At 42.5% G+C, this 12,859-nt stretch overlaps 1 protein-coding gene across 2 annotated transcripts in view; it reads left to right on the top strand.

Moving 5' to 3' along the window:
• zcchc7 (zinc finger, CCHC domain containing 7) overlaps positions 1-9,326 on the top strand; it is a 169,431-nt gene extending 160,105 nt beyond the window's left edge. For both annotated transcript variants that reach the window (XM_084318815.1, XM_084318814.1), the window contains exons 9-10: positions 2,484-2,601; positions 7,135-9,326. In XM_084318815.1, coding sequence (XP_084174941.1) covers positions 2,484-2,601; positions 7,135-7,769 — 753 coding nt within the window. In that variant the 3' untranslated portion in view covers positions 7,770-9,326. The remainder of the gene's footprint in view (positions 1-2,483; positions 2,602-7,134) is intronic.
• The last annotated feature ends 3,533 nt before the right edge of the window (positions 9,327-12,859 follow it).

Raw genomic sequence — 12,859 nt, 5'->3', positions numbered from 1 at the left:
TATTATGGCCAAGTCATACATGGATGGATGGATCGGCACAAATCTCCTCTTTCCGATGAGTTAAATCTGGATTTAGTACCACCAGGTGCCCGTTATAGGGCAGCAAAGGCCGTGAATGAAATCTACTGTAAGTACAGTTACTTTTGTATAATGTCCATAGCTCTGCCATTTTTTACCAGATTGCGACACGATTTTCTCTTAGACCTTCACAGAAAGGTAAAGAAACAATAGACGTTGTATTTTATGGCAATAAGGTTGAGGTTTGTTCAACCTGTGAGATATAAACACGAAAATCACGTCAATATTTCGAAGAGAAATGGTTGGACTTCCGTTGTCAGCAGCTGGTATGAGCTGGGTAGTGTAGTTTTATGAAATGTAGACCTGGGTCTCCTCTTTCTTAGGACTACAACGATTTCATGACGGCTTCCTTTATTTGCGTCTAAATCATCAGTTCTCTGGTGCAATGCGCAGAGTTTTTTATAAGCTCATATTTAGCTAATAACACTTAAGATCATTGGTAAACAAACGTAGAGCTGAAAATATACACGTTGACTGCTGTTTTGATAGAGTTAGGGTCTTTACTCTTGGCTACATTTTAAAAAGAAACGCAACATCACTTAATACGGACTGTATTGATCTTTATACAATGGCATGCACATTTCTTGATTCTGATTGGCTGAAACACTTCTTTCAGCCATTGTTATTTCTCATAACACACTCCACGTGATCCCAGAACCCGCCCACAACCGAATGACTTTGTTTCCGAATCACTCCGCCATTCGTGTTTTTAGGAATGAAACCAAGATGGCGGACAATAATCTTTATGAATGGATGTATTGATATCGTCATAACGACTCATTCAAAAACGATTCTGTCACGTGGAATGTGTTAGTTGCTTACACAATGTTGGATAATGTAATTGGTTGGTCATGACTCATTGTGAAACAAAATATAAATCGCGGGGGGAGTGGCCACTGGCAGTTGCAGAATCCGACTCCTCTCGGGTGAACGCGCAGACACTCTATCAGCCTACCCAGCATGTAATGGAACTCAACTCGTTATTATTGGCGCATAGATTGCAGAAATACGGGAACGTTTTGATTATATTTAAAAGGCTTGACATTGTAAAACGAAATAAGTGGAGTTTCGAAGCTGTAAGCAGAATACAAGTCATAGGAACACCCACGATATTGTGTTCTTCCCCCTTCCTACTGTATAAGAAAGAATTAAAAACGCATTGCAAGGAGAACAGAGGTTATTTGTTTCGCGTGATTTAAAAAACGCTGTATTAAAATAACCAATATAAGGATACACGCAAGCTTGGCGTCCCGCAACTATTCCCTAATCACTTCTATCACCGAAAATGCTTAGAAAAGGAAAGCCGACGGTTGTTATAATACACTCCACGTGACCCCAGAACCTGAATGTAAATAAACCATAATCACCCTAAAAAACAGTACTGTATTTGTAAATCTGGTATGTCATAAATGTATAGATGTAGCAGTACTGTGGGCGGCTACGTGGCGTAGTGGGCAAGGCGCTCGCCACGAATGACGGAGACGCTGGGCTTGCCTGTTCGAGCCCAGCGCTCCACATTGCTTTCAGTTTAGCTGGTCGTTCATACTAATACACATTGGCCGTATTAGGGGGTGGGAAACTGATGGGTGGGGATCGGGCGTTGTGGACAGCGACTCCTACAGGTCGGTTGGTGCGCCTGCGCAGTAGAATCAGGAAGTGTCGGGGGCAGCGTGAGCCTCCCACGCGTTACTCCTCGCCACTGAGAAATCGAGCTGCGCAGGTGAAAAGATGCGACTGCTGTTACCTCAAGTACCGGAGGGGACTTGTGCTATGTATGACTTAGTCCACATTGCAGCCGGCTTGTGGGAGGCAAGAAACAGCGTTCGTGACAGGGGAGGGTTGAATTGGATGATACGAAATTGGGATGGGAGAAAATATAGAAAAATGGGAGAAAAAGTGGATAAAAAAAAAAAAGATGTAGCAGTACTGTCTATCTGTATGTCATGTATGTCATATGTTATGAATGATGCATTGAAAATGGGGGACCCTGATGTAAACGAGACAAAAGTCTTTCTCTGGTCTGCATCCCCTTAACAATTGTGTGTATTGAGCAATCTGGTAATACAATTTTCAATCAATCAATAAATTATTCCAATAACAACCGCTAACTTCACTGTTAGATGGCATGCTTTGAAACACCGCACCTCCCAGCTGCTTCTAGACACGGAGGCAACTTCTTTTTATTTATTTTTTTACCTACTTTCTCTGCGGATGGTTTTGTGAATAAATACAATATTTTTATTCTGCACCTTTCTAAAAGCTCTGTGGATGTATTGTTCTTTTTAAATGATTAATCTACATAAACATGTTATCTATAGCACCGTTTAATTAATTTCATTACAGTGAAGAGATTAAATAATATCCCTTGAAAAAAATTATAAAAAGTGTGTATGTGTGTTTCTCAGGATTGTACCCTGCGAAGGATGTTTAACGGCACATATGCCAGCACCCCCTACATCAACCATTATGATAATGAGTATGAAATCAGCCGCAGAGACTTCAGGACAAAGCGGAAGGTCAAAGGTGGGTCCATATCAAATTTGAGACATTAATCAAATGTGAAATGCACATTTTAAATAGCATAGCTGTCTTCTTTAGATTCAAATGTATTGCCATTATACAGCACAAGTACAGTACAACGAAAAGAAGTTTGGCATCCAACCAGAGTGCAAATGTAACCATAAAGTGCAATAGTGATTAAACTGGGTATAAAATACATAAATGAGTACTACTGAGTGTAGTGCTAATCAGATGTATGTGTATATATTAGAGGTGGGCATAGATTTTTTTTTATCTAGATTAATCTATCTGCAATCCTGGAGTTAATCTAGATTAATCTAGATTAAAATGGCTAATTTGAAGTCTGCCGAAGGCATTCAAAATGTGTGTTCTACGCAGTGTTGTGCTAATTACTGAAAAATAGTTACTAGTTACTTCATTTCAAAAGTAACTCAGTTACTTTACTAGTTACTTACACCCAAAAGTAATGCGTTACTGTGAAAAGTAACTATTTAGTTACTTTAAAAAAGATTATTGCTCGCATTGATGCCCTTACAGATTCTTACAGTCAACATCTGTTGACCATTTTGACAGTTTCCACTAATCTCTCTTGCTCTCTGTCTCTCATTCTCCCCCTTTCTTCCTCACTCCCCACCCCTTCCTTCCTTCCTCCCTCACACAGAGAGAGAGAGAGCGCGCGCTTAGGTTCTAGGTTGAAAATAAGTGCACGCTAGGTTGAATGAATTGATGAACAATTGATGTCGCCGTTGGAACGTTTCATTATAAGCGCCTTGCAAGTTGCAACGTTGGTTAAGATATGAAAATACTTGCCAGTACTGTAAGGATGCATTAGCATTAGCTAGCTTACTTACAGAGACTTGTGGAGGAGGTTCTAGCTGTGTTCAACTTCGAACGAGCCCGCCAGCTTGATTTGAGCCAGGCAGAAAACGGGTCCATAAACGAACTTTTTACTTCTAATTTTTACTATGTTTTTATTTCATACTTATCTTGTCATGCACAGTCTCTGGAGCGCAACAGTAAGAAGCATTTTGTACAAAAGTATTCTGTACTTCTGTATGACAACTATTAAAGAAACTTGAAACTTGAACGTTTTAATCCACACCACAATATGTAAACAAAGGTTTTAACCATCCACAACAGAATACTGCAGTCCAAATGTATTTCCGATGCTTGATTCTTCTCTCAGACCGACGCAATGTCTTGAAACTATTATGTTTATTGGCGACGCGAGTCACAGCAGTGTGTAAACAAACACGCCCACAACGTGTCTCTGCACACAGGAGTTCTACGCTCACACAGAGTAATTCGACCAGGTATACATCAGCTAATGTAATTGGCTCCCAGACCCAATTTTGAGAATAGATTAACGGCGGCAATTCTATTATCGCGCGATAATAGTCTGCCGTTAACCCATTCTTCGCCAGGCATTGTACCCTTCTTATACCATCCTCTGCCAGCTCTATTTGTCTATGGAGATGTTCACCTACTTTGCAGGGCTATAACTTTTTAAATTGTATTGCTAAATTGACATTACTATGGCCCATTCAACATCGATTAGCTATTGTTCAGGGTGTAGGAACGTTTTACTTTTTCATTCACACATTCATACTAAAATACCGTCCAGAGTAAAAATATGCTTTTATCGTTTTCTGCAGTAATTCATAGAATGTGAGTTATAGCCATTTATGCATATATTACATCATCAAATGCAGTTTGCTAGCGATTGACGTCAGATAAAAAATTTCAATTGTACAAGGTCCTAAACGTCATGACTCATCATCTGCTGGTGACCGGAGGGGGGGGGGGGGGGGGGGGGGGTCGTTTATAATGCAATGACCGACGTTAAATGAATCATGTAGTATGGGTGATATATTGATCATAGCAGTTTGTATGGATAATAATAATCAAAAACGCTGAAACTCACCGCAGCTTCCTCTTACCGTTGGGTGATCAGCGTGGAGCAAAAAGTTTGCTATTACGGGATGTTGATCTAGATTAACCATTTCCGGGTTGTATAATACTATATACGTCCAAATAACGTTGTTTATTGAGTTATGGCAACCGATCGATTATCCAGTGTGTCGAGATGGAGCCCCGGGAGCGATAGCGAGTGGTGGACGGAATAGGGGGGACACCAAGCACTTCCGGCCCCACTTCCCCACTTCCGGTTGGCCGATCGGCCACCAGGTGGCGATATTGAACCGTTGGAGAGTTGAGTGGAGATCCACAGCACCCGTCAAGGATCCGTCGGTGAAATATGAATGCCATGACAGAAATTTGAAATATTGATCTCGATGACGGCGTAATCCGTCATTGGCAGATTAAGCATGGCGAGGAATGACGGCTTAATCCGTCAATGGCGAAGAATGGGTTAACATAGCCCGGTAATTGCGTTAACGGCCCGGCCTTAGTATATATATTATATTAACACTTTGAGCGCCTAGAGGTCACTGTTTACCTTGTGATAAGAAGGCCAGCGCTTTAAAGAATAGGGGTGGGTGCGGTGTTTGCAGGGCTAAAAACTATATTAAATATTATAGCTATGGATCTAATAAACACGTCGATTGTCAGTGAGTTTCTTCCGGTCAACATGCAAAAAACAGATAATTATTTCATACATACATTTCCGTTTTATACCGTGGTGAATATGAGTATAGTTTTAGAGTGATCCTGTCGAATCCCAATAAACTCCAGCAACCGGCGCTTCAATGCATTCCTTAGAAATCGTGCCATTTGTCGCTTGATTTATGAATCATTCTGAAATAAACGCTAGATTATCGGTATTATGTTCCATCATGCACGCACGATAGCGGGGGAGAAAAAGTTGCCCCTCCGTGCTTTGGTCGGCGCCAACGGCACGCACACACACAGACACGTTGTGATCGTTACGAAAAAAACATCGGATTAACCCAAGATTGGTAACCGAGTCCTTACCTCACATCTGATGTACTGCAAAAAGAATAATCCAATTCCTGATCGCCATTCCAAATATTGATCGCGGTCGTCTTTCCAACGTTTCTCAACCAAAACACATGAATCCACGGTGCTCGAGTCTCCCCAGTCCATGTGTTATAAACGTTACTCATGCCGGAGAAGGAAAACCTGGACCGGACTTCTTAGACCGATGCACAGCCCAAGTCAGAGGGATTCCAATGATGTGCAATACCGGCCACAAGGCGTTAGGCGGAGGTATTGGCCGTTTGCGATCTCAGAGCCATTCCCAATGATAACATCAGGCTGGATGGATGAATTATGAATGGATATAGTGAATAAAAGAAATACCGATTAAAACCCGACTTTTCTCGTGATTGGCGCTCAACCACCGGCGAGATAACCCGACTTTTTCCGCCCTTGGCGCCCAATGTGTTAAGGCTGTTGATTCAAATATTTAATTGCATGATTGTCCATAGTTAACTCGCGATTAACCACAAATTAATCGCATATTTTTTATCTGTTCTAAATCTACCTTAAAATGATATTTTTCAAGTTTTAATCTCTTATACTCTTATCAACATGAGTCAACAAATGCTTGCTTTATGCAGCCATTTAACACAAAAGGATGACCCTCATGCATTGCAAATTTGCATCAAATTCAAAATGGAGTGATGCACAAAATAATAATTTAAAACAATGAATAAAGTGTGCATGAAATAATAGGGAAAAGAAAACGTTAGGAACTTGTTACATTCACCCACACAAGGGCTGAGGACTCGCATCCCCCGCTCCCCCCCCCCTCTCTCTCTCACACACTCACTCACTCACTCACTCACTCTCTCTCTCACACACACACACACACACACACACACACACACACACACACACATCAATCAATGAGGGTATCAATAATACACCGGAGTGAAGTCTAGTAAAAAGTTATATATATACACGGTATCCGAAGAGGGGGTAACACCGCTAGGTAACACGCCTTAAGCCAGCTAGAGCTCTGTAAAAGTCAGCTACTCAACCATCAGTATATCTCGGTGGTATCAGATGTCTTCACTCTAGCTGTAGACTTGAGCCTGCTATGATAATTGACCCGTAATGTTGGTTGTATCACCCATGTGACAGCCTGTCTAAAAAATCTGGAGCAACATTCCTCTCCTTTCCCAGTACCCTTCAAGTTTCAGATAAGATAAGATATTCCTTTATTGATCCCCTTGGGTTATTTCAGGCATCATAGCACCATGCGGGGGGGGGGGGGGGGGGGTACATGTATGGGCATGGTAATAGTAGAAGATATAAATACAAGCTATAAAATCATAGTACAGTATGAAAGTAAAAAATAGGCAGTGTAAATACACTACGTCATATGTTATACGTTGTAGTCAGCAGTTCAGATCTGTATCTTCACGGTAGTATTGGAAGTGAGACCGCTAGACCCTCGACCAGAATGTCATCAGGCTACTTTTTCCCCCTCCCCTCACATGATATTGTTCATGGATGGCCTACAGGCCTACGCCTAGGGGCCTGGATGTAACCACTGCTGTAAGTGAGATGTGATGAATGTGTGGTTAACGCTGATGTGCTCTTCCCTAGACCTGACGGCGGCTGGCGTGTTCTCCTCCACCCCCCAGGCACCTGTCACCCCCGGACCGCCCAGGAAGAGGCAGAAAACCAACCATCACAGCAGCAGCAGCGCCAACTACCACCACACCCCTAGTTATCAACACTCTAACCACACCCCTTATAAGAGCAAAGCCAACCACATCAGGTTCCCCCACTCCCCCGAAAATGAAAGGGCCAACAAAGAAGGGAAAAAGACGGCAAAACTGTGGAAGCCCAAAAGAGAGGTGCCCACCACGAGAGGCTCCCTCCCGCCGGCCAGACCGCTCACCAACGAGACAGACGACTTCCCCCGCGGGGAGCAAGAGGAAGAGACAAAGAAAAGGAAGAGGAAGAAGAAGAAAAAGAATGTCCCTCCAGGGCCACCGGGTACTCCCTTCAAGCCCAGTGCCTACGTCCCCGACCGTCTGTTTGGGAGTGCAAGGGCGAGTGCCAGCGCCCCGAACAGTCTGTTTGGGAAGGGACAGGACAAGGAGGCGAGGAGGAAGAATAGCAAGAATAGCCAAGTGAAAAAGAGAGAGAGGCAGACTGCCAAAAAGGCTGCGGCCGAGATGTACCCCACTGACGAGAACCTGTTCATCATCAAACAGAGGAAACACAAGAGATAGCACCGCCGCATATGTGTGTGTGAGAGAGAGAGAATGTGCCTATCTACCCATTTGTGTTTGTCATTAAATTAAACAGAATGTATGTGTTTTATCATTATTCTGTTGAAATGTGTGGATGCTTTAGCACATTTAGTTTGCTCTCTCACTCTCACACTAGACTGAACTCGACAGAGTGGCCATGGGGACAGTGTTTCATTCTGCTTCCTTAACTGGGCCTCCGCATCGCCATCTTGTGTGAGAACTACAGTGCTGCAAAGCCCCTCAAAATATAGAATCAAAATGGGCTTTGTGTGTATGGGCGGCGTCTATTCGAAAGGCAACCGGTTCATGCATTTTGCGAATCTGATTGGCCACTGACGTTTCTGGTCATGTGACATGTGCGCCCAATCGCGTGACGCTCCCATTTCCGCCTCGACCAGCAGCAAACTACCTAACGCCTAGTTTATCACTGGTTAAGCTTAGGCGACTCTTTCGAAGTTGGTTATGGTTAGAGTTTGGAATCAGGGCTGGTGTTCTATCGCCCTGCTCTAAGACAAACTCTAACCTTAACCAACTTCGAAAGAGTGCCTAAGCTTAACCGGTGAAATAACTTGCCGTCACACGATTGGTGCGACCAGAAACAGCAGTGGCCAATCGGAGTGCGAACGCGGAAGCATGAACCGGTTGCCTTTCGAATAGACGCGTATGGGCGACATAGTACCAGACGATTCATCTAATTTTAGACGGTATACAAATTATTCCTAAATCAGTGGCAGATATATATTTTGAGAGATTCACAGTTGTGTTTTCCTCAGAAATGTTGTGCCTTTTGGAGGAAAGGCCTTTGAAAACAGCTTCTTTTTTTTTTACCATTTTTTGACCATACGATCATACAAAAGTCCCCAGTGAAACCAATACTAATAAAATAAGGGTGCTGCGCATCATAATTTGTGCCATGAAGGAGTATGTCACCCCCTCTCATCTCTGTAGCAGACCTGAATGAAGAGAATAGCAATGTGCCTCTGCCGTTAAGTCATCATTTAGGTTTAAAATGACCACCAAATGGTTCTTGTGAAGAATTATAAAAACCGTTGGTCATTGTGAAGGTCTCTGGGAATAACATTGTGAGAATTAAAACCCTCACGCCAAGCCTCAAGTGATCAGATGCGTCTGTGACACACAGGCCTGCAGACAGTATTAACTCTTACATTACAAATTACTGTGCTTCGCTGTTCACATTAGTCAAGTTGTACAAAATGTAGCCAACTATTGTTCACTGTAACAATCATGAATATATATACGCTACCGGAAGTTCTCTCAGAAGAAATTAATTTCCCTTCTACCGGATTTTTTGTTTTGTCGTTCAGGTTTAAGTCAAGGCGTGGGCCGCTCCTGATATGTGCTTTATTTAATGCCTGTTGCTTTCTTTCCTGTATGATTGCTGTAGATTATTAAAGCGCATTTGTTTTGAATTTGATCTTGTCCTTTTTTTGTTTGACATATTTTGGGACAACCTGTCTGTCTGTTTTACCAAATGGGTGTTTTTGTCCTTGTTCAAGAGGAATATCGATGAATAGGGCTGGGTTTAATTTTTTTTAATCAATCTTCATTTGAATGAGCCGATATTGATTAATAAAATCCAGAGATTGATCTTTAATATATATATAGATACAGTATGAACTTATATTGTGTTGACTGCTGTAGGGTGTTGGTCATGTTAAATAAAAAGTACATTAATGTAACTGCTTGTGGTCAATTCTTAATGTTAACCCTTTCACTGCGGCACTACCAAACGGTTAACCCTTTCACTGTGACAATACACAGAAGGTTAACCCTTTCACTGCCACGCAACAGCAGGTTAACCGTCGGTAGTGTGATAGTAAAGGGTTAACCTTCTGTAGTGTGGCAGTGAAAGGGCTAATATTAATATCTTTAATAATGCAGCAGGTTAGAGGATTCCTTGTACAATTTAGTTTTACAAAGTATTAGTTATCTGAGAATCTCTTTCGTATCGAAGCAAAATTTGTATTGTAACTGAAATATCCCTTACCGAATTGAATTCGGGACGTTGTCAATCGGAATCAAATCAATTTGGAAAATCAGTGGCAATACCCAGCCCTATCAATGACTATCAGCTTTGAACTATTCTATGACCTTGCTAACTTTAATCTGAATTATTCATCACAAGTCACACCGCTTTACTGTAGATGGATACCAATTTCCTCCTCTCTGTGCGCTTACCGTAGTATAAAAGCTACAGTATCCGGCTGCAAGCTAGCCTAGCTTAGCACAAATGAATGGAAGCGCATATGGACCACTAGCCTAGTTGTTGGCTAAAAACATTGATTGATTGATTGAAAATGTTATTAACAGATTGCAGAATGGGTACAATACAGTACAGCTCAATACACACAATTGTTAAGGGGATGCAGACCAGAGAAAGACTTTCGTCTTGTTTACATCAGGGTCCCCCATTTTCAATTCATCATAACATATGACATACAGATAGACAGTACTGTTACATCTAGACATTTATGACATACCAGATCTACAAATATACAGTACTGTTGTACAAAAAGAGAGTATATACATTTGAGGGGGAAGAAACTACATTGGAGGAGGTGGGGGGGAAACTACATTGGAGGTGGGTGGGGGGGGATACATACTACATTGGAGGGGGTTGGGTTTGGACATTTACAGGGGCCAGTTTCGAATTTTCAGTCTTCTGTAGGTGCTCTTTGAGAGTGGTTTTGAAGGTGGGTAGTGATTCACATTCCTTTACAGCTGTGGGTAGGGCGTTCCACATTGATGTGGCATAATTGCTAAATGTGTTTAGTCCCTTGTTTGAGCCAAATCTGGGTTTAACATGATTTGTGGAGCTCCCTCTGGTGTTGTGGTATTCACTGACCTTTGGGAAGTATTTTGACATGTACATGGTACCTTAGTGGTGTAGTGTATCTTGTAGACCAGGCCCATTGCAAGTTGCTGTACTCTGTCGTCTACTCTAAGCCATCCTAGGTTGTCAAAGTGGGCAGGGGTGAGGTGGGTTCTAGGAGTAAGGTCAAGCAGTAGTCTGACCAGTTTGTTTTGTGGTGTTTGTAATCTTGTTTTTAGCGCCTTTGGGGTGCTTTGGTACCATGCAGTGCAAGCATAGTCATAGTACCCTTGAATGAGTGCTCCTGCCAGAGTCTTCAGGGTATTCTTGTTTACCAGAGAGGAGATCCGGTACAAGAATCTAGTTCGTTGGTTGACTTTTTTGATTACATTGGATGCCATTTTGTCACAGGAAAGATTTGCCTCTAGGATGGAACCCAGGTATTTCATCTGTGACAATATTGTCATCCACTGTAACTGAGAAGCCGTCGGTCTTGCTGAGTTTGTTATTTGATCCGAAGAGAATGGACTCTGTTTTACCCAGGTGTAATGATAGTTTGTTATCAGCGAGCCAGGTGCAGATTTTGCCTAGTTCCGAGCTGAGGGTTTTTTCAACTTGTAACTTGTTCTTGTCAGAGACCAGCAGGGCTGAGTCGTCCGCGAACAGGAACAAGTTGCAGTCACAAGCTGACAACATGTCATTTGCATAAATTAGGAACAGTAACGGTCCTAGTATGCTTCCTTGTGGAACGCCACAGCTCACTGGGAGGGGGGGGGGGATAGAGTACCGTTCACCTCCACCATCTGTTCTCTCCCCTCCAGGTATGCATCCAGCTCACTGATAGACTATCTAAACCAATTGCTTTTAGCTTGTCAATCAGAAGGGAGTGATTGACAGTGTCGAAGGCCTTTTGTAGGTCCAGCATGACCATGCCACAGTATTTGCCCGCGTCCACCTCTTGTTTGATGTGGTCGTTCAAATAGAGAAGGCATGTGTCAGTGGAGTGGGATGTTCTGAAGCCAGATTGGAATTCGTAGATTAGATTTTTTTCAGCAAGGTACTTTTCGACCTGTTCGTATACTATTTTTTCCATGACTTTCGAGATGGAGGTAAGAATAGAAACAGGGTGGTAGTTGCCTGGGTCCAAATTGCTGCCCTTTTTGTGCAGGGGGGGTACTTTCGCAATTTTGAAGTATTTTGGTACGTGTCCCTGTTTTATGGAGAGGTTTATTATGTGTGTGATGACTGGGGTGATGGCGGCTGCTGAGTCTCTGAGGAATTTGGAGGGGATATTGTCATGGCCAGTGGCCTTGTTAGGTTGGAGGGCGCTACATTTTTTGTGTACCTCAGCTGTTGTTACCATTTCTAGTTTGAAATTGTCTTTGCGGACCCCTAAGTTATTGTAGTAGGCTAGTATGTGTTCTACCCCCAAATGCCCTGAGTGGGAGGGTAGTTTATTTACCAGTGTTGTGGCTTGTGAAGAACATTTCTAAGTAATTGGCCACATCCAGCTTGTCTGTGATGAGCGTGTTATCTGTCTTTATGTTTATGTTTGAAAATCTGGTTTTAAGTTTTTTACTGCAGCCTAGTTAATTATTGAATAATTTAACGTATTTGCTTCCATTCATTTGTGCTAAGCTAGGTTCGTTTTCAGTCAGATAGATTTCTACTGAACGCTCAGAGAGGAAATTGGTATATCTTGTCTGAGAATACGGTATGCACATTTCCCATAATGTTGGCGTAATCCTTTAAGAAAGTGAAACAAAATGCAATCCAGGTTTAGTATGACGTACATCAACATATAGTAGATAAATTATTAATTGAAAATGCTAAATGAATCAAGGATTTTGTAAAAGTTCACATAAACCATGTGTAGCACCCTGAATATTCGACTATTATTCAGAAGTGCTGACTTGCCTTTTATCTCCCCTTTGTGCACAAAGACATGTTAACCAGTTTTCCTTGATATTCTCCTGAACAATGACGCAAGTTTCTCCTTCTCTCACCGGCTGGAATATGGATTATAAACACTAAACTGAATCATATTCAATTCACCCAGTTCTTCCTGTGAGGCTAGTTGGCGGTGCCAGCAGGGGGCGGCGGTGGCAGGCGGAGCGCAAGAGGGAGGCGCCCAGGAGAAGCAAGTCAACTGAAACGGAAGTGGAGAGAACCAGCCTCTTCGACGTTGGACGTGAACCTGAATGGTCGTGTCGTTGTAGAGCCCCGTAGTGGAACA

This window comes from Notolepis coatsorum (assembly GCF_963971535.1).
Source record: "Notolepis coatsorum genome assembly, chromosome: 7".
In the NCBI taxonomy this organism is placed as follows: Eukaryota; Metazoa; Chordata; class Actinopteri; order Aulopiformes; family Paralepididae; genus Notolepis; species Notolepis coatsorum.
This window is presented reverse-complemented; position numbering and strand designations above follow the sequence as displayed.